The sequence below is a fragment of the Anarhichas minor genome, unplaced genomic scaffold (genome assembly GCF_050575085.1).
Source record: "Anarhichas minor isolate MPS153535 unplaced genomic scaffold, ASM5057508v1 ptg000004l, whole genome shotgun sequence".
NCBI classification, from domain to species: Eukaryota; Metazoa; Chordata; class Actinopteri; order Perciformes; family Anarhichadidae; genus Anarhichas; species Anarhichas minor.
Genome location: NW_027466450.1, coordinates 1,273,231 through 1,294,231, shown reverse-complemented (window position 1 = coordinate 1,294,231; position 21,001 = coordinate 1,273,231). Strand labels below are relative to the sequence as shown.

The 21,001-nt window shown below is 41.0% G+C and overlaps 1 protein-coding gene across 1 annotated transcript; it reads right to left on the bottom strand.

The window, feature by feature from the left end:
- Positions 1–7,960: 7,960 nt before the first annotated feature.
- LOC142962353 (leucine-rich repeat-containing protein 3-like) lies at positions 7,961–8,761 on the bottom strand. Its single transcript, XM_076102806.1, has one exon. It carries the CDS (start codon positions 8,759–8,761, stop codon positions 7,961–7,963), a length of 801 nt encoding a protein of 266 aa, XP_075958921.1.
- Positions 8,762–21,001: the final 12,240 nt, after the last annotated feature.

Genomic DNA, 21,001 nt, shown 5'->3' with positions numbered 1-21,001 from the left:
GAGTGGAGGCAATATCGGACTGAAATAGAAACAGCGCAACGTGTTGAAAATTCTGTCTGATTGGCAAAAAAAGAGCTTGAGGTGGTGTGAAAAGCCAGGCTACTTCCCCACTGAAAATTGACATATTGCAGTGCATCCTTCCCCTATGTTAAACAGAAGAGAAAAGAACAATGAGCCAGTCTTTTCAGCTATTGCATAGGAAAAAAGCCAAAATATCTATCTCCATTCAAGGAGCTGTACTACCACTTCTGGCACATAGATTACCTTGCATGGCAGCTTGATTCTCAGAATCAGAATCAGCTTTATTGGCCATGTATGCGTACGCATACATGGAATTTGGCTCCGGTTTCCACTCCGCTCTCAATGTACATACACTTGTGACCACGGTAAGGCCCGGATTGGGTTTCGAATTTACAGTGCACTGCACCTTTAATACCGGCTCAAACCACTGAAAAGCCCACAGATTATCTCTAAGGGTACATGTGGCAGTGAATGATTTACTGAGACCAAGGATTACCCCAAGATTAAGACATTTATTACAACAATTTAATATGTTAAAAACAATAAAAAAGGTATATATATATATCTAATATACGTGGTGAATCAGTTTACAATAAAAGAGGGTACCTAAATAAAACCACCAACACAAAGCAAAATCAAGCAACACAAAACCTTGCAAAACAAAACCATGAATACAACTAAATTAATAACTTAAACAAAACAGCAGTGGCAGTCAACATCTCCTGCCTGCACACTGCACAACACCCATCTGGAAAGCTTGATGGGGAAGTGGGAATCTCTTTGGTGCTGGACCTAGAGTAAAATAAGACAAAGGGTGAAACCCACGGCAAATATGCCTCACATAAAAAGCTAAAGTTCACACCTACCGAGAGCCTGGGGGTCAGAGAGAGGGAAAGACGCAGCTCATGGTTTGGCTATTTATGGTGGAACAAACAAATTGGGAACCAGGAAGTAGGAGGGGCTGAGGCCTACCCAGTCCTACAGTAGCCCAGGAGGAACATTTCATTGCCGGCTACACACTATTTTACATTCTCACAATAATACGACATCAAGTGAGACTCCCAGGATCACTCGTCAGACTTTAAGTCGTGCATTTGTGTCTGAACCAGTGTCCAAACCAATCAACGTTCTGTGAGGAGCTGGAGGCAGCTACAGGCATGGTTTAGGTGTGTGTGATCTTATTTTTTTAAATATGCAATTAAGTTTTGCATTATATTTTTCTATGGTCATTTTTACCCCCTGAATATAGCTCCAAGTAGCTTCAAATTTGTTTAAATCATATCATTCTACACTGTCTGACAGTATCATTAATATCTATGTTTAAGAGGAATTTTAAATTCAGCCTGCTATTTGTTCATAGCTTTAGAAAATGTCATCTAAAATTGAAAATAAAATGTGTTTGAAGTTTGGCTGCACAGCACGTGATTGCCCTACATTGTAGGACATACTGTTAAGTTTGCTTTGAGTTGTTTGCCGTTTAAAAGTGTAATAATAATTTGTTATTAAAAATATTGCACCACGTAATAACAAAGACCAGTTTCTGTTTCCCCATAGAAAGAAAAATCCATCCATCCATCCATTTTCCTCCGCTTATCCGGGGTCGGGTCGCGGTGGCAGCAGGCCAAGCAGGCTGACCCAGACTTCCCTCTCACCGGCAACATGTTCCAGCTCATTCTGGGGGATCCCGAGGCGTTCCCAGGCCAGCTGGGAGATGTAATCCCTCCAGCGTGTTCTGGGTCTTCCCCGGGGTCTCTTCCCAGTTGGACGTGCCTGGAAAACCTCCAGTGGGAGGCGTCCAGGAGGCATCCTAATTAGATGCCCGAACCACCTCAGCTGACTCCTTTCGACGCGAAGGAGTAGCGGCTCGACTCCAAGCTCCCTGATGACCGAGCTCCTTACCCTATCTCTAAGGCTGAGCCCGGCCACCCTACGGAGAAAGAAAAATATTAGATTCAATATGTGGTCGAACCACCTGCATTATTACCAATTTGATTAAAAGACCATGTTAGCCTGATGCATCGGTTCAACCCTTGATTTAAAAGAAATCAAAGTAACACAAAATAAGTATAATAATCAGTAAAGGCCACAGATTGGATGACAAAATGTATATTGTGCTTCTTCAGTCTCATTGAAGACCCGTACCGTTTTTTAATCCCCAAACTCAAGGGCTTCCGAACAAGAAGGAATGCTATCCGCTTTCACTTGTCTTCCTCACAATAATTATCAGGGTCTTCAATTAAAATGTTAAAGATATTTCAACTAACAGATGGTGCAAAGGGCAAATAGCCAGGATGAAGAAAACGCAGGAAGGCGTGCTAGTCGGTGACATTTCAGCCAAGTGCGTCGCTGTACATGTTAATCACCAGAAGAGAAGAATAGATTATGTTGTTCATGGAGGGAACGAAAAAGGATAGTGATGTATCACGCCAAGAAAATGATCAGGGAGAGAGAAAAAAACGGAAAAATCTGAATGGAACTACAATTAGCCAATTATTGCCTATTCCCGGCACTGTGCAGAATTGGAGTGAGGTCAACACCCTCTGAGGCCATTCATTTAGTATGTCTTGATCTTGCTGATGATATAGGGTATGATTAGTGTGTAAGATTCGCTGATGGACTAGTGGGGCATCCGCAATTAAGAGTTGGCCTCCCGGGACGCTCCTGCAATTAATGTTTGCCTTTTAATTAACCGTAACCATGAGCCTTTCCCCATCCTTCACAGTGTTTTAGTTGCCTAACCTCAATTGTGATCCTTAAAGTGTAAACTCACACCGAGATCTGAGCCTAAGTCCACCCAACGCATAATTTCTATAGAGGCTAGACAATAGGTAAGGGGCTAAGAGTTGAAACCACGTCTATTTCCATATGGTGAAAAGCGTTGCCACAGAGTCAACAGATATGATAGCTACAGCAGCTTGGATAATATTGATATGACATAGGGCACTGAATTTGACGGATTTACTGTTTATCAGACCACAAATTAGAGAGCGCAGGCGCCAGCCTCGGAGACGGACCGTCGCGGTTGTGGGTACTGGAATTCAGCCAGCACAAAACCCTAGCGCCTCCGTCTCCGGAGCGGATGTCTGCTACTGGCTGTAGTCTGCTAGTGGCTGGGAGCAGGGACCCAGTGTAATGTTGGCATTAACACATGGTGGAATTGGCAAGCTCACATTACTAGCCAGCTGAATTTCATTCCCAGTATGTCCCTGATGGACATTGTTGTCTGGTAATAGTTGGCTGAAGAAGAAACTGCGGATTGAGTTGGGCTAGAGGGACTCGGCTGCTGTAGACTGCTGCAGCCACAACCAGTGCACTGAAAAGTGGAGGAACATGAATTAATGGATGGATGGATGGTCAAACTTGGACTATAAATGTTTGTCTGCACATTGGCATAATTCATTGAAATGCTTAAGTATAGCTCTGCAGATCATTAGAATACTAAATGAATTGGTTTATTTCAGTTCCAGATTCACACACCCCTGCTGCAATAAGCCTACCGCCAACATCTGCCTCTCAGATCCATTACCAGAAACTCTGTTAGTTGACAAAGGGCAGCTAAGAAAATACAGCAAAAAAAGACAATAAACAGTGCAGTGCTGAAGGTTTAGGAAACACCAATTCAGATAATTGCTACTGCGAGTCACAGAACTTTAGTGACACTGGCCTTTGAAACCGATGCAGCAGCCACAGGTTTCTCTCGGTAATGAGTCTTTCATCGATCTCCGCACTGTGAACTATGGATACTGGCTGGATAAGCCAAAAGCTGCAGAGCTTGCTTCTCTGGACACCCTGCACTGTGAGGTGCACTTGCTTGGAAGATTAATAATCCGTTATTTGTCATAGTAATGCCAGGTCACTCTGTTCCGTCATGAAACCTGCTTACAACAAACAAGTTGGCCAAAATCAATGGCCGCTGATAAATCACCACAACAAATTACATTCGATGATTTTTGTGGTGGAATGTAACTTTGTACATTAGCTAAAGTACTGTACATAAGTACAATTTTGAGGTATTTGTACTTGAGTATTTCTGTTTCCTGATACTTCTACTCTACTGCCTTTCAGAGGCAAATATTGTACGTTTTACTCCACTACGTTTTTGTGATGAATTTAGGTAGACCTACTAATTAGAAATATAATCAACTCGTGAATTATGACATTATGGCATTATTATAGAGTGTAAACTATCCAACATTATATGATTGCTATTTTACAGATAAGTAGTATTTGAAATACAGGACATTTACTTTTAACAGAGTATTTCAACATTGTGGCATTTTGTCCTCATTTTCAGGGAGGAATAGTCCTCGTCATTGACCTTTTGCATCAACAGGGAATGGAATTATAGCTGATGTCAAATAATGTCATAGATCCGCTCCTTTTATTTCTGCAGCTAAAGTGTTTGTTGCAATTTAAGTTACTGAGAAGGCGAGGTCGAAAAATCTGAAAGACAGAAGGTCCAACTAATACACTGTTTCGATGATGAAAGCGGGCTTCCTTCATAAAATGCTTGGCCATCATCAACTTTGGAGCCAAAATACGAAATGTGAGAAGATTGAAAAAGTTTTGTCCTGAAAATTGTTTTTTTTATTTTTTATTTTCAATTGCTGGTAAGGTGTCCATTGAAATCCTTGAAATAAAACAAACACATTGAAACAAATAGATAGAAAATTGATATTATCACAAACACAGTTATTGGAGCCCTTCCATTTCCATCACAGAAATACACAGCTCATAGACTAATTCTTCTACAGATGAAGAAGAAACATCAAACAAATAGAAATATACTCAAACACTTTGACGTGGGTTTAGCTAAAGACATATTTTACAAAAAATAGCAACACAGATGTGTGTGCTTTTTAGATTGTAGAAGTTGTGTACACATTGGCCAGCACAAACATTTTCATAAGACAGTTCAAAACTGCACAGACAGGTCGACACTGTAACAAATAGACCTACAGCAGTACAAAAAGACTACTTTACTTTATGCAAGTACAGTATGCAACACTAAAAACAAGTATTGGTTGCAAATAATTCAGTTTATTTGAACCTGGTTGAACTACTAGATGAGTGGGAATCACCACATGAGGACAGGTACAGGAAGTTGTCAATCACAGAAGAGCATGTAACACTTTCAAAGACTTTTCTGTCATTGTCTTCTGGCACTCGTTCTTGTCCTTTTTTTTTTGGAAAAATCCACCCATTTGTGGAATCGGGGATCAACACCATTATGACTCAGCACCCCAGCCCTACTTAGAAACTAGCTAGGCATACCTTATAGCTATAGAGTTCTGTAATGGTGGACAGGGAGAGGACTTAGCACTCAGTTGTTCTAACTTAGTGCACAGTGCTATAGTGTAGGAGTCCCAGAGAGTAGGCACTTGGACACAACTCATGAATTACGTTTGTGTACAGTGTACAATGAAATCAATTATAATAATGGAAATGCCATGTTAATATAGCTGTTTGTGTTGTGCCGCTGTGGTTGACAAGTAACAGATATCATGTGGTGTTTGACACTTCTGAACATTGACATCCAACATAAATACACACAGTCATTTTGGACCCCCATCAGTACAAAGCTGCGATGATAAATACTTTTTACATGACAATTCTTTGTGATGACTTATTTTTACCTGTGACTCCTCCTAGATGTAACACAACATTTAGCTCAACTGATCTTCTCTCTGTGGTGTACCGGATGATACACCAGTGCAAAACTGTAGTCCTACACAGGAAATGGTGCAGCGGAAGGACCATTGTTCCGATGGCCCATTATTCTGAAACCCCAATAGTCGAAAAAATGTCCGATTAATTAGAACGAAAGCCTGTTTGTTCGACAGCTCGTTATCCCGAAAACAAACACCCATTCTTCCGAGGGCCCATTGCTCCTAAAGTAAGGTCAAGGATTCAGGGTCAGTTCTGAAGACATCATTTTGCATAATAGTTAGCCATGTGCTTCTGTTTCGAGTGTTTATATTTTCGGAGCCTCGGGCCTGTGGAACAATGGGAGTTTGTCAGACAATGAGACATTTTTCAGATTACTAAGGTTTCCATATATTGGACAATGACATGAACCGTGGTACAAAAATATAATCAATTTCTCAAGCAATCATGAAATTCACAACAGACTGCAATTGCAATGTCTAACCTTCCTCCCAGGGTACTGCTATCGTATCAGGTTATCCTATAGGGCTTTAATATTGAACCAAAAGGCTGTAATGTGAAAGGGGTTACAGAGAGTTATCTCTCTACTATGACCTATTACACCTCTCTTAAGCTCAGTTCATTTGCTTTTAACAGACCACTGATTTGGCTGGAAGTATGCTTCTTCAAGCTGCATGTAGGCAATAATGAACAGGGGTCGTTCGGGTACGTTTGCATGGCTTGTGCTGTGTTTCTTTCATCTCTGTTTCAACCCTGCTTTGTGACGTGAGTTTACTCAACCAATCGACTTCTTGATGTGCAGGTCCATATGAATGTTGTTGAGATTTGGGAGGGGGGCCTCGGCTCCCCGCGAACCCCTGTGAACACCTTTTATGCGCAGTTTCATGGTGTTCTCGACTGTTTTCGGCAGCCTAGTCTCAAAAAAATGACATTGCCATATTACGAAACTGAATTTTTAATTATCTTTTGAGGTAACATATTTTCTATTATTTTCGATTATGTTTGATCAGAAAAAAAATTGTGATACGTCAAAACCAAAGTCTACTTAAGTCCACATAAGGAGGAAGACGAGCCTGATGACGAGGTCAAACACAAGACTTTCGCAAAGGAGACCACTGTTTGTGTCCTGTGTGAAACCACAAGTAACATACTTATTTTAAGCCACAACAAGATATTTTACTAAACCTAACCAAGTATTCATGTTGCCTAAATCTAAACGTAATTGAGAAAGCAGTTTGGATACACCCAAAGCGCAATTAGCAGTTAAAACACTATAACATTGACATACACGTAGGTTAATATGAAATGTATTTTTGGTTCAGAGACATTTAGTTTCAATGTAGAGACATACTGTACAATGCCAAAAAAAAATTCTGCGACTGGGTTGATTTTCACAGATGCATTTTAAAGGGTGATCACTGCTCTGATCAAGTCATGTACCAGCAGCAGCAAGCGGCTGTTAACAGTTGTTTAATCAATAAATAACTGATAACAAATCAGTTTACTTTGTTGTGTGCACCCCTATACTTCTACATCATCGCATATTACAATATGCTGTCTGTCACCCTGTGTGAAAGACATTTCACCTAGAGCCGTCAATGCAGGAATATCGGCTGGTAATAAAGTAGCCCTGTACCAAAGACACATCAGAGCTGCTAAAGTATGGCAACTTCTCCTAGTTTGAATAGATTCGTGTCTTGAACATGACACAATGCAGTGTTTGCACAGAGTAACCTTATTTCCTGGGTCAGTAGTTTCCTGGAGACAGGGCTGTTACAAATGCTTTATGCACACTGAATATGAACATCTTGCCCTATTTTATATGTTAGCCAAAGTCTCGTAAAAAGGCCTTTACCTTGACCGGAACAACATAAATCAATCGATACAAAGTAACTGAGGGACACAGTCGTGCGACTCATTCATCTCAGTCCAAACTCAATCACACTGTGGATCGACACCAGAGTGGGAACATTTATCTCTCTAGTCTAGATCTATCATCCATCATGGAAATGTGAGTATTTTGTTTATTATGTGCTATCACTGTGGCTCTGTCTGGTTCTAGAGCCAGATTTACTCATATTTAATAAAACGTAAATGTTTTTGGAATTTAAATAAATGTATTTACGGGGCCTGAAAAAACAAAATGATCCATTTCAGTCACTGAAAGACCTCAGAATAATGTGCTTAAACACTAGTGTTGCAACAGCTTTTTAGTCATTTAGTACATAACCACACATTTACTCACATATTTACAGGCACACACACGGCCCTGCTAGAGAACAGTGCTGATGGTGTCAAAGTCCTTGCTGATCTGCGAGCTGCTCGGCAGTGACTTGAGGTACTCCAGGTGCCTCCTGGCGTCCTCCTGATTGTGTCTCACATAGTAGATGACGTACGCGATCACCATGGTGAACCACCCGAACATGGTGACGAACATGGCTACGTCGGTGGTCTTGTGGTGAAAATTGCAGAAGTTGATCCCTGAGTCCAGCACCTGGATTACCGGTTTGCCTGCATATTCTTCCTGCACCGCCGTGTAGCAGATCACCTCATTCACCGTCTCGGGGTCCAGCCGCAGTTCCCTCAGGACCTCCTGCAGCGTGCACTCGCAGTGCCACGGGTTGTTCGAGAGGCTGATTTTTGCTCGCAGGCGCGCAAATGCCTCTTTGGGGACACTTTGGATGCGATTGTTTGATAGATCCAAGACCAGGAGGCTGTCAGAAACACCCTGAAAAGCTCCGAGGTCCACAGTTTCGATGTCATTGTGAGACAGGTCCAGCTCCTGAAGGTAGTGCAGTTCTTTGAAGGCGTGGTTGGGGATGTGGGTGATGTGGTTGGATGCCAAAAGTAGGACAACAGTATCTCTTGGAAGATCTGGTGGGACTCTCTCCAAGTTGCGAGACATACATTGGACCACAGTCATGCCACTCTTCTCTATACAGTGACAACTCGTGGGGCAAGCCATCCCTGGTGCACTTGCAATGAATAATCCAAGGAGCAAGCCCCATAAGAGGCCAAAGCCATCAAAGATAGGGAATTTCCAGGGCATATCAGGCCCTGCTATGTCCTGCATATTCAGCAGCGACCTCCCACAAGTCCTGTCAGGCAAAAGCAATCATAGTTCCACCTGTTTCGCGGCACTGAATGGTGATGATTGTGGCTTCATTAGCTTTCAAAATGCCCAAACTGATCCGTTTATTCACACTAACATAGGGGCTTATTATGAGATACTTCCTCAAAATTGATTTGAGAGAGTTTTGTATAATCTTTTGAAATTGGTTTCAGAAGAGCTCATCCAAAAGCCGAGCTGCTCACTGAGCATATTCCGGCAGGGAACTGTAATCTCAGGTTTATTGTGGCGACGTTGAAAGCCTCAGAGCTCGGAGCGGAGCACCGTCGGTGTTGTGCACTGAAAGAAACAAAGAGAATAGGGTTATTCCTGTACAGCAAAAAAAAGTGCAGTTCTTCAGTGCAGCAGAAGATGGTAATAGCTGCTGTCAGTGTACATGACGAATCATCCAGACAGTGACTCCTGCTGAGATCAGTCCTTTTGTAAGTGAGCTGGCAAATGCCTTTTGTCTTCCCAAATTGAGCTGAGTAAATGCTATTCCCACAATGTTTACAAAATGTATAATCTGATTATTGTGAAAAATCCATTCCACTGCTGCAAATCCCATAAACCATGGAGGCGTGCTCGTGGGTCATAGCCAGCATCGGATCGTCCAATTAGGATAACACAATGTTGGCCAGCATTGTCTACTATAAAACATTACATGAAGTGATTCTCTGACATTAGAGCACTTTAGTGCATATCAATAATAATTTCATTATGCCAAAGCTGGACAAAGAAGAAAAAACAAAACAATGAAACAACTGATCCTGACTCCTACAATGAGGTAAATCTTGTTTGCACAGCTCCCTCATGTCTCATTCACCGGGCGCATGATCGGAGTAGCTGTGGGCTCTACAATGACTCCAGCTGTCCTGCAGGAGGATCACTTTAAAACTGCGCACCCTCTGGTGGGCTAAACTGATCGCACCATAAACCCCTCGCTGTGTTCGAGGTCATGCGCCCCACAGAGCCATGTGTCTTCTTCTCTAATATATATCTTTTTTTTTCTTTTTTCATTTGTCTTTGCCAAGGGCCTCATAGCTTCAGGACACACAGACACACACGCAGGCAAGCGTCTTAAATAAGCGCCCCACGTTCCCATCAGTCTCAGCTCAGCAGGAGGTGTGGACAAGATGTGGACATCTACACACACAAGGGCAGCTAAAACACCCTGCACTTGTGTTGTGACACCACTACATCATTAAGTCAAACAGTAGCCTTTAGGCTAAGTTAAGGTTTACACATGCGTGATGTGCTGGAGCTTGTCTTATCTGTCATTTGTACCATCTTTTCTTTTCTATTTTTTGTAATATCCTAAAGGGGCTGTAACTCCAGATTATCCCCAACTGTCTGGGTCATGATTTCTGGAAATAGACATTGCTGTTGAGTTTGTCAAATGGATTTTTATTTATTTTTTTTGCACATTGAGGACCACAAGCCAAGTGCTATATAGTCTCATTATATTGGAGAGAAGGCAGACATCTCTACGGCTGATATATCTCCAAAACTAGACAACACACACCAAGCAATCGCGATTGATGAGTGGCACTCATGTAAGAGGAACAATATGTATATTAGATATCGGTGTGAACTGCTCTTTTAAAATGAAATTAGATGGCAAATTGGCGGTTTAATAGTCAACAGATGTTTGTTTTTTTCCAATTTTTTGCAAGGGAATACATAATTTCAGTGAAGCAACTAAACGTATCACAGCTTCACTCACAATTAAGCAGAGTAGACATGTATCCACCCTAAATAAGAATATTAGGTGCGCCTGCAGAGGAAAGAATAGCCTCGGCAAAGATTTGAATTCAATCAGGCTAATGATGCCTCAGTGCAGAGTAAGCAGACTCGTTGCGTTTTGTAATATTGCGGATTGTAATCACATTAACATTCTGTGGTTAAAATATTACATCGGCAATAAATAAATACACATAGGCTATAATGACTTAATTAACAACTAGTTTTAGAGGCATCAGCTATACTTACCGGGAAAGAGTTTTATCCTAATAGACTTTTTTTATCCAGTTTCTGTCTACAGTACCAATGTGGATACATCGCCGATAGCGCAGCAGTAGTTTGCTCACATCACATCTGTATCATGGTTGAAAGAGGGATGGACATCTCTCCAAATAAATACTACAGTTACTACAGTTCTTAAAAATGAGTTGGAGGAAGAAGAAAAAAGTCCCGTCAGCTTGCTCAACGCGTCCACATGTCCGCGAGGGAATAAACGAAAGACGGTAAAGTTCCTAAGCGGCACGCGGGGAAGTTATTACATCTCCGAGTGAAATGAATCCTATTTCCAAACGTGGCTCTTCTCATTAAACACAGCACGGCAGTGACACTTGTTGATGCTGATGATATTGATGATATTGGTGTTGGTGTTCAGGCGAGGTCTCGAGGAGCCGCACCGGTCCGCGTTATCACGCACCACTCTCTCCGAACGTTCGCGCGCACGGCGCCAGAAGGAGTCCCGGCTGCGCGTGGTTTGGACTGCTGTTCTGCTGGCAGCTCTCCTTCGTCCTTCAGTTCCTCCGCCTGTCTGACTCTGACCGTACTGTCTGTCTGTCCTCCTCCCCTGGCTGCACCTTCTGCTCTGCCCCCCCCATCACCTAAAACAATTAACCAAGCAAATGAGAACACCAAACTCCACGGATAACAAGTGAAGGACACGACACGTATTTTGGTTATAACTTTTAAAATTACCATTATGTTGTTTGATACCTAAATTAAATGATTACTTGCATTAAGACAATTGTTTTAACTACATTTTTTTTCGGAAATGTGTAATTATTTGACTGAGGCATTAATGCTAACTCTTTTGTGATTCTAGGACAAATCTACAGATGCAAATGAACAAAGTGTAGTGAGTTAAACACCTAAATGTGTATTTTAGATGTTTCTTTCCACTTGCTTGAAATATAAGACATATAGGGACATTGTAGGTAAAAAACAAAACAAAAAAACAAAACTATAATTAAGGAGCATGGGGAGGGGTTATCATTCATTATGAGAAAATTGGCAAGAAGAAAAAAAAACTTCATAACAACTTCATGACATTCAACGTCATCAATTTTTCTTCACAAACTTATGAATTTAATCTCGGAAACTCTTTAGTTGTTTCTCAATAATACCGCCTTGCCAGGCTCAGTAATTATTATCTTTCTTTACCTACAATGACCTGTTTTTTTTTTTTACGGCAACACCCCATCAGAAGACAAAATAGCCCAAACTCTCAAAATTGACGAATTTCCTGTTCTGTCAATCTCCTAGTTAACAATAAAATGCTCTTCCCTTTATTTTTGACAATGTTTTAATCAAGTCCTGCAGTATAAAATGCAGGAACTAAGTCATAATTAAAGGGTGAAAGAAGGATTTTGGGAATCACTTATCTTGCAACACATGCACCTTAACTCAACACCTTGCCTATGTCACATTGATCTGTGATGTATTGAGTATTTTAATCACCCCAAGTGCTGTATGTTGGGGGATTATAGCACAGCAGTGGATCAAGATGCCAGCTTGGCGGTCTGCACTGTATTCTGGTGGTAATTGCCCTATTGAAACTGTGGAGGCTTATTCCCCACTCACAAACTGCATGCAAAGTCTATATACGTTTTTGGTTTGTCTTTTTTTACTTAATGCTACTCCAAGACGAAGTCAAGCACCGTGCATGTCTGCGTCATCTAACAGCAAATGTGAACATTATCCCTAACGAAGACATTAGTGGAGTTTCAGTAAAGAGATTGTTATGCAACATTTTGTTCAACATGTGGCTATACTTATAGAAACGGGAGGAGTGTGAACAACACAAGTAGGACAATTTGCATCAGTAGGGTAATCAATGTTGGATCCAATGTGACCTCGACAGATTGACTGTACATGACCGCACATGCAATGAAGCGTTCAGCATTTGGTTTGTTCGAATAAAAGGTCATTTAAACCGTGCTCAGGCAACTTAAATTGCAGTTTTAAATGAAGCGCAGTGCAGCTAAATTGTTCATGAAATGTACAGGTGTTACAATTTAGTGCAGGTTATAAAAAATAGTTTATGTCAATCTTTGAGATAACCTTGAGAAGAACACACACAAAACAAATCTGGGCTTAGAATAGTGAGTTTAACCGACCGCTTCATTTCCATTTGCTCTCCCCGATGGGATTCAAATGTAGGTCAGCTGGTCCCAATGTTCCAGGTGTCATTTGAACTAAGGCGGAGTGCAGTTTTTTCATGGGGCCTGTCTCAAACCCACAGATTTTGGGTCAAGTTTCAACAGCTTTCATGATTTCCATGTATTCATCCGGGCAATTCTAGCTCAACAGGCAGGTGAAGAGGACAATGCAGCTTTTCAATGGCGCTGCAAAAACGCCGACGGTAGGCCTTCACACACCAATCCAACACCACGGTGTCGCAGCTGTTAACGCGGCACCCCATTACAGAATCAGTTCATAGGCAAATGTCAACAAACCTGCAAAGAAAAGACGTGGATCCCAGTTAAGAAATACAATCCAGTGATAATTTCCTCCCTTTTGATCAGATTTATTGTGTGTTTTTCTAAATATTTCAGATTTTCAGTCCAGCCAAGACATCTCAATGAATCAACCAGCCACTGACAAAGAGGAGGCCGTCAAAGTGAGTGAGCTCTAGATGGTGTGGCTGAAGGAGGATGCTCTCTTTTTCTTCTCATTCTTTGTGTATATTTTGTAGTTAGACTGAGAATGCAAGTGTTAGGATTGAGAGGGGAAGCATTTTTAAATGTACCTATACAGCAGAGGAAAGCCTTGATTGTCATGCTATGAGCAAAATGGAATTCCCCTGCTTGTGTAACGACTTTTCCCAATTTTACAGTGATGCTTTACAGACTCAAAATATCCATTTATTATTATTTTCAGCAATTTTTCATAACCATAACAATTGGAACAAAATAATGGCCAAAACATTATGTGTTGGGTCAATAAATCAAGATTTTGCAGAGTTGGGTGATGCTGTAAAATCACACAATGTTTTTGGTCAAGGAGCTGCCTTGACCAAAAACAACACCCACAGATTAGTGGTGAGCTAAACTGGGAGTCATGCTGGGAAGCAGGGTAGCTCCAGGCAGAAAAAGCAGTTCACAGTGCCAATCTGATACATCACTTTACATTAGCATTACTTCCATCTGCTTCCTCCTTTTATTTGCCACACACGAAAGCTAATCATCACCGGTCTTTGATTGATTTAATACCAACAAAGGAAAAAACCAACAGATATCAATTAGAACAGGTGAGCCCAAAGATGTTTAGGTTGCCGGAAAAAAAAAAGCATTGCTCACAGACAACACAAGCAGCTGGAGGAGGGATTTATATCTGAAAATATATCTGCTGAGTTTCACGATTCTCGTGCGGACAATTTGCATGCAAATGTCCTCCTTTGTCCGACCACATGAAGGGTCCTAACGGGGAATCGCCGGTGGTTTCATTCTGACAGAACACACACAGACGAACACACGAACACACGAACACACACACACGAACACACGCCTACACCTAAGTCAGAAAACGTGAAGAATGTGGCAGTCAGATAAGAGAAAGCCAAGGTCAGGAATTTGGAGCGCAGCTGTTACGGGAACAGCAGAAATACCATGCAGCAGGTTTTCCATGTCAGCGACTTGTGCTAACCTTCCTCAATCAATTCAAGGGACCCGGCAGAGAGAAACTCCAGGGTTGGTAGGAGGCGCGAGTAAGCGGCCATTAATCTCGATGAACAACTGTGCTGCGTTTACCTCCACATCCATTTATTGTGATTAATGTAGCCACAGTAGAATCTTCCCCATATCAGGATTTTATTTGTTTCCCCCTTGCAAAGACATGTTTTGCTCTGAATACTTTTTTTTTTCAGTGTATGAGTAGGAGACTGTGAATAAGATGGCCTTATTCTACATTTGTCTGGTGATTAACCCTGGTGATGTGTTTCTAATGGTCACCATCTATTCATATTACTCACACTTTAGGACAAATTTGACTAGTCTCTGCCTGTAATTGCTCTTGGGACAACTAATAACAGCTTCCAAACACAAAACACATTCATCCAACTCCGCCAGCAGCCAGGGGAGATGGCCCGCTGATGTATGACCAGTTGGTTGTGGCACTGAAGATAAAGGACAGAGGTGCGGTTTGGCATGTGTGTGTGTGTGTGTGTGCGTGCATGGCATGGCTGAATTTACTCAGCGTGCAAAAACCACACGTCCAGTTGTCTCCAGGGGGCCTTTTCCCCCTCACCTCCCTGTTCACCTGTCCCTTAATGGATCTCCAAATGCTTTGGCGGAGACAAATTATCCGTGGCCGCTGCCTGCAGTCCACTCAACCCCATGGCGCCTACTTACTTATCCAAGTGTGTCACTTCAAGATCTCCTCCGACAAAGTGAATTCATCTCTTCTAAATGGGGGGTCAAGATACTGATGAGTGGAGCCTTTGGTTTGGAGCAATTCATCACAATTACGTACAGTGACTGTAGCAGTGTCCAAGGGAGCAGAGTATTAGCAGCTATTAGCATCCACATGCGTGGTGTAACTGTCTTATTAGCTTCTGCGATACATCTAGGGCTGTTTGTGTGTGACAGGGTGACGTGTAATGAGACACAGATTGCACTGATGCATGGCATTAAATCGGCAGGAGGTGATTCATCATGGTGGTGTTCTTATTAATTATGCTGAACACGTATATATAGATTAGCCATCCACATAATATACATTGCAACATAACAAAATGTGAAAAAAGTGAGAGGGTTTGAATACTTTCTAAATGCAGTATATGTAGTCTTATGCTGAAATGATTTAAATTAATTTTCTCCCTCGCCAATCTACACTCAAAACCCAATGATGACAAAGTGAGAAGAGGATTTGGGAAGTGTATTACATGTAGTAAAACAACTGGACTTGCACTTCGACATCAGTATTCAGACCCTGACACTTCCCATTCCTCTTGATCATCTATGTTTCCACAACTTGATTGGAGTCTGGTAAAGCGGTGAATTCAACTGATTGGAGGTGATTTGGAAAGGCACACAGCGTTAAGGTCCCCCAGCTGACAATGCGCATCAGTGCGGAAACCAAGCCATGAGCTCAAAGGTGCTGCCTGCAGAGCTCAGAGACAGGATTGTGGCAAGGCGCAGATCCGGGGGAAGGCTTAAAATAAGAGCGTGGTGACTTACAATAATTGTAAAATGAGAGAAGTTTGGAACAAGCAGGACTCTTCCCTGAGCTGGACATCCAGGTGAGAAGGGACTTGAGAAGAGAGGTGGTCACCAATGGTCACTCTGCTGACCTCCAGATATCCTGTGAGGAAAGACGAGACTTGTTGGACAGTCAAGCAGTGAGAAACCACGACCATAAGCAGTGTGCTGTCTTTTTAGCACACTGCTTATGGTCCCTGTAGCTTGGGAATCGTTTTCTATATCTTTTTGTGGACATCTTCCTTGTGGCAAACCCCATCTGGACAACAATTTTATAATATTAATTATAATAATACATTTTATTTATAGAGCGCTTTTCAGAGTACTCAAAGACACTTTACATTAAAATCATCATAAAAGGCTATACACTAAAAACATAAAACACACAATAATGATCACACATTAAAAGCAGGTGGGTTTTGATTTGGGATTTGAATATGGAAAGGTCAGTGCAGTCTCGGATGTGTTTGGGGAGAGAGTTCCAGAGGGAGGGGGCAGATATGGAGAAGGCTCTGTCACCCCATGAAGTCGAATTTAAAGTGTATTGCTGGTGCCGTTTTCTCTTTAATATTATAAACGACTGGCCTGAAGAGGGCAGAACTAACAATGAAATGATCATACTAACCATAGTGTGTAGACGTGACCTGATATTGCTTGTGTCTATGTGCCACAAAGCTCCATTTCCATCGATCTTTCAATTTAAATTAAATCTTTTTTGGTCATTAAATGAATGTGGAAATGCAAATAATGTCACTGGTTCTATCTTTTGCAGGTGCCCCAGCAGATGCCAAGCCTATCTTAAGCCTCAACTTTAAAACAACAACGAAAACTAATAATACACACAATACACAGTTTTTTGTTTGAAAATGAAACACGTTTTTTTTACAAAGCCTTTTCTTAACATATTTCTGTTAACTTTCTCTCTGTGACTGAGTAGCCGAATTTAAATTTTGAATATACTTTGAGGTCTGATCCTGATCAGATATTTCTGTTCATTGCGTACGTTCAGTCTAAAGACTTTTTCTTTTACATTTACATGCTTCGACCTGTGACTAATTCTCACACATCCTGCCATTCACTTCTCTCACGCATGCTCACTCATAAATTCTTTGCCTTCACTTTTTGCTGCTGTCACACCCATCCAATAACACAGAGACACACCTACATTTGGTAGCCTATCATGTTTATGCTTCTGTTACGCGCCCCTCCACCTCTGCAAATTTAAAATGACTCCCATGTGGATGTCAAGGTTTTCGCAGTGTCTTTGAACACAAAATAGCAAAGACTGCAAGTCATTTGTCTCAGATAATGTGCTGCACTCTATAAGGATGAGCACCACTCGTAGGGTTTCTCTTATAAATGATAATGAGCAGAATGGGGTGCATAACTTTTTAGGAATACTGTATCAAGGTACCTTTTATACACAATACTTAACAAAATGTTTGAATAATGTAAAACAATTCAATTTAAATATTGCTCACCTTTTTTACAACCATTCATTCAATTTTCAGTCGGCTATAATGATGGGAATACAAATGTTCTGGCTAGATTAAGTATAATTAGTTGTACAAGTTGAAGGCTCATTATCACCACTTTGTACAAAGTAAAACAGTTTGCAAACAGACTTGGTTTGCTCTAAAGCCCCATGTACGAGCATGAATATTCATGAAGTAAATTACCGAATTGCATTCCATTCACACAGTTGTAAAAAACATTAAAACCCATTTTTCTTTGGTTAAAAACTAATCTAAACCCAAGGGTGGATTCATTTCCTCATTTAAGGGACAGAAGGCAAACGGCAGAGCAAGAAAAGTGTGATGTGTTGAAAGAGTCTGTCTTAATGAGACGAGTCATTTGACTTTTTTGATTACCTTCAAATGCTCCGGATGCAGTCATATAATGAGAGCATTAATGTTTAACCGTAAAGGTCTTTGCACTGTAATAACACTGGCGAAGTATCTTTTGTGAAACGGAGACAAGGCAGATAGAAGTTGCAAGTAAAGTGCAAATCAGCGGCTGCAATTCGCCCGTCTGTCTCACCGGGGATCAGGACTAAGGTCTCTGATTAGGGACGATATAAGTGCATAACAATGCATCTCAGGCCATTAACAGGATGCCGAAAGGACAACACAGTTTTAGGAATGCATCCATGAAAGCATTCTCTACCTTAAAAGCTTTATAAGAAATGCTTACAAGGGTACATTTCTGCTTTATGAGTTGACAGAGGTTTCGAGTTTTTATCTGTAGTCTGTCAGCAGTGACTAAATGACTTTGTTTTAATCAATATGCAGCAGACAGCCAAGAGTATGATGGCTTTCATTCCAACCAAACACTAGAACCATCTGATTTCCCTAAGCTGCAAAACCTTAACCGGAGAGGCTGCTTTACCCCACATGGAGTACCAGATGGATGCAACCCAACACACCAGAGCAAAGCAGATTGGGTCACATAAGCTGTTAATTATAAAATATATTAAAGTCTCAAATAATTATCTGTGATTAGTCAATCAATGCAATCCGATTGGTATAGCAATAGTTTATGGAGCCCTGAAACAGTTTTACACTTTTCCTTTAACCTCCAATCGAATGAAAACAAGCTTTTTACTCTTTTCCTTGAATACTAATACTAGCCAAACCAAGCCACCTCGAACACCCTTCGTATTGCAGGATCGTAAGAAGGACATTTTTTTGTCCATGGTCCAATGTAGAAAGTCTACAAGAGTTTATTTTATGCCATTTATGAGTGGTGGGAGGGAACTGAAAGTCAGCTGGTTGGAGGAAATATCGAACGTGTGTGGTTTGATATTTCTTTCATCATGTCATCCTGTCAAATTACAACAGTAAAAACTTATATTTCGACTAGAAGAGAAAGTATAACTTTGTATACTGCATTTCCATTTTAATAATTAAAAAGCGCTGGCCTGGAAATTCAGAACACATCTATTATATACGGCGCAAACATCGTTAGTGTTGATAGAGCTAATAGTGTTTACCTGTGGGGGAACCGAGTGAGAGCAACTTCATTCTCTGCTCAGGTAGACATTACTCCTCTATATCTTTATATTGCAAATTTTTTTTTTTTTGCTGCTGTGTTAATGCAATAAATGTTCTATAGAGAACCTTTAAACAACAAACGTGTCTGATGACCTTTACTAGATTTGTTTCTGTTTTATAGATAGGCCTACACACGAACATACAGCTAATGTAGTTCATTAATCTGCTTGCATTAGATTTGTATGGTTTATTGCGGAACAGATTGTTTTTTCATTATATAAGTATATCTCACAACTTACCTGAAATGCCTTGAGCGATCTTAAAAGGACTGTTCACACAAATGTAAGCAACCATTTCTTCTTTGACAGAAAATCATAAAAGAATCATGATGATTGGATGTTTGCAAAATCACAATGAGCTTCCTAATTCGGAGCTTCCTCGTTTCCTGGCAAGGTTGTCAATCGTTTCTCACGGGGATTATCCCTCCTTATTTAGACTTGGTGAATGTGTTACTAAATGCAATTAGGGGCTTTGGGAGCACGATCAAAAACTGCCTGAAACTGGGCACATTTAACAGCCATGAAAGATTGTGTGAGGACTGATGGTCGAGCTGTATACAAGGTGACCTCTTGTCGCCCCTGAAGAGCGACAACGTTAATTTGCAACATGCCTGTGGACACAAAGGCGTCCCTTGTGGCTGAGTCTCTTGTGCACACACTCCAGCTGAATGTCAGACACAACAGCTACTTCCAATTAACAGCAGTGACTCTTTAGCACACTGTAGAGCCTTTCTTTCCTTACATCCATTTTTACATCCACTGCGTTACATTTTGAGAATTGTGTTCGTATTACAGTAGACTGAAATTATTAAATTGGAAACTAAAGTGTCTCACAAGGCGCTCAGGGAGAAATCAGAGAAAAATGAAACCCCTGTGATGGTGAATTATGTAATTTCTTTAATTAACACTTAACTGTGTCATTGTCTCTTAATTTGTTAGTCTGGGCTGAGAATGGCATGCAGGATCAGCATGTGCTCGACTGCCATAAGAATATACCTCATACATTTGCATAGAGTTGAATGAAAACCTCACTGACTGAAAAACAGAGTTAAGTTCATGAATTTCGAAATCTTTGCGGGGATGTTGCAATTGGTTGCATCATGTTGCAAGGTGTTCCTGGTATTGTGTCCACACACACCCTCGATGTTTCCATCTGTTAAGGTTTCTGATATTCTGAACTGAAAACAGATCCAAGGACAAAATACAGCGGCCAAATTGCTGCATAGAAAGAGCATGCACCAAAAACCTGAAAAGTAGTGAGAATAAAAAAAACTTTCCCATCAGTTTTAACTAACTTTTGTTGTTAGAATGACTGTGAACATTTGGCACTGTGGGAAACCCCTGCCTTTGTGTGCACGAGTAAATCAGAGACTATTTAAGGGAAATGAAGCCAAAAATCTGGAACCTTCTTAATTGTCACAACGTTTGTCTGTAACTTGCATTTCAGAGATTTACTGTAGCTATTTTCTCCACTTGATGGTCATTAGGTTGTGCATAAGAATGAACTAACTGGCCTCATGCAGGGTTATCTTGAAATCAGTTACACCAAATGTTCAAGATCTACTCACTGGGGGCTATGGTGGGATTCATTAGGAAAAAAAAACCCATCCCATTAAACAGAAGCACCGAGAGGGGATATGACGGAATATGAACATTCAAACTAAATGAATGCTTCTCACAGTGCAGTAGTCTGTTAGAAATTATTATTATGTTGTCATTAGTGTTTTGATATATTACCTTTTGTTGAATAAATGCTTTGAAAAGGGCATTTTAATTAAGACCCGTGGTGCCCAAGAAGAACTAAGAATGCAGCAGCCAGTCTGGCTATTCAGACGTTGCTTGCAGATAATCCTGTGCACAATGATGATGTTACTGCAGTGTTATTCAATGAATATTAATTAATTTCCGTTGAAAATATTGTTATGTGCTCTGTACGGA

Excerpts from the sequence above, each read along its gene's own strand:
- LOC142962353 (XM_076102806.1), bottom strand. The coding sequence starts at position 8,761 with ATGCAGGACATAGCAGGGCCTGATATGCCCTGGAAATTCCCTATCTTT.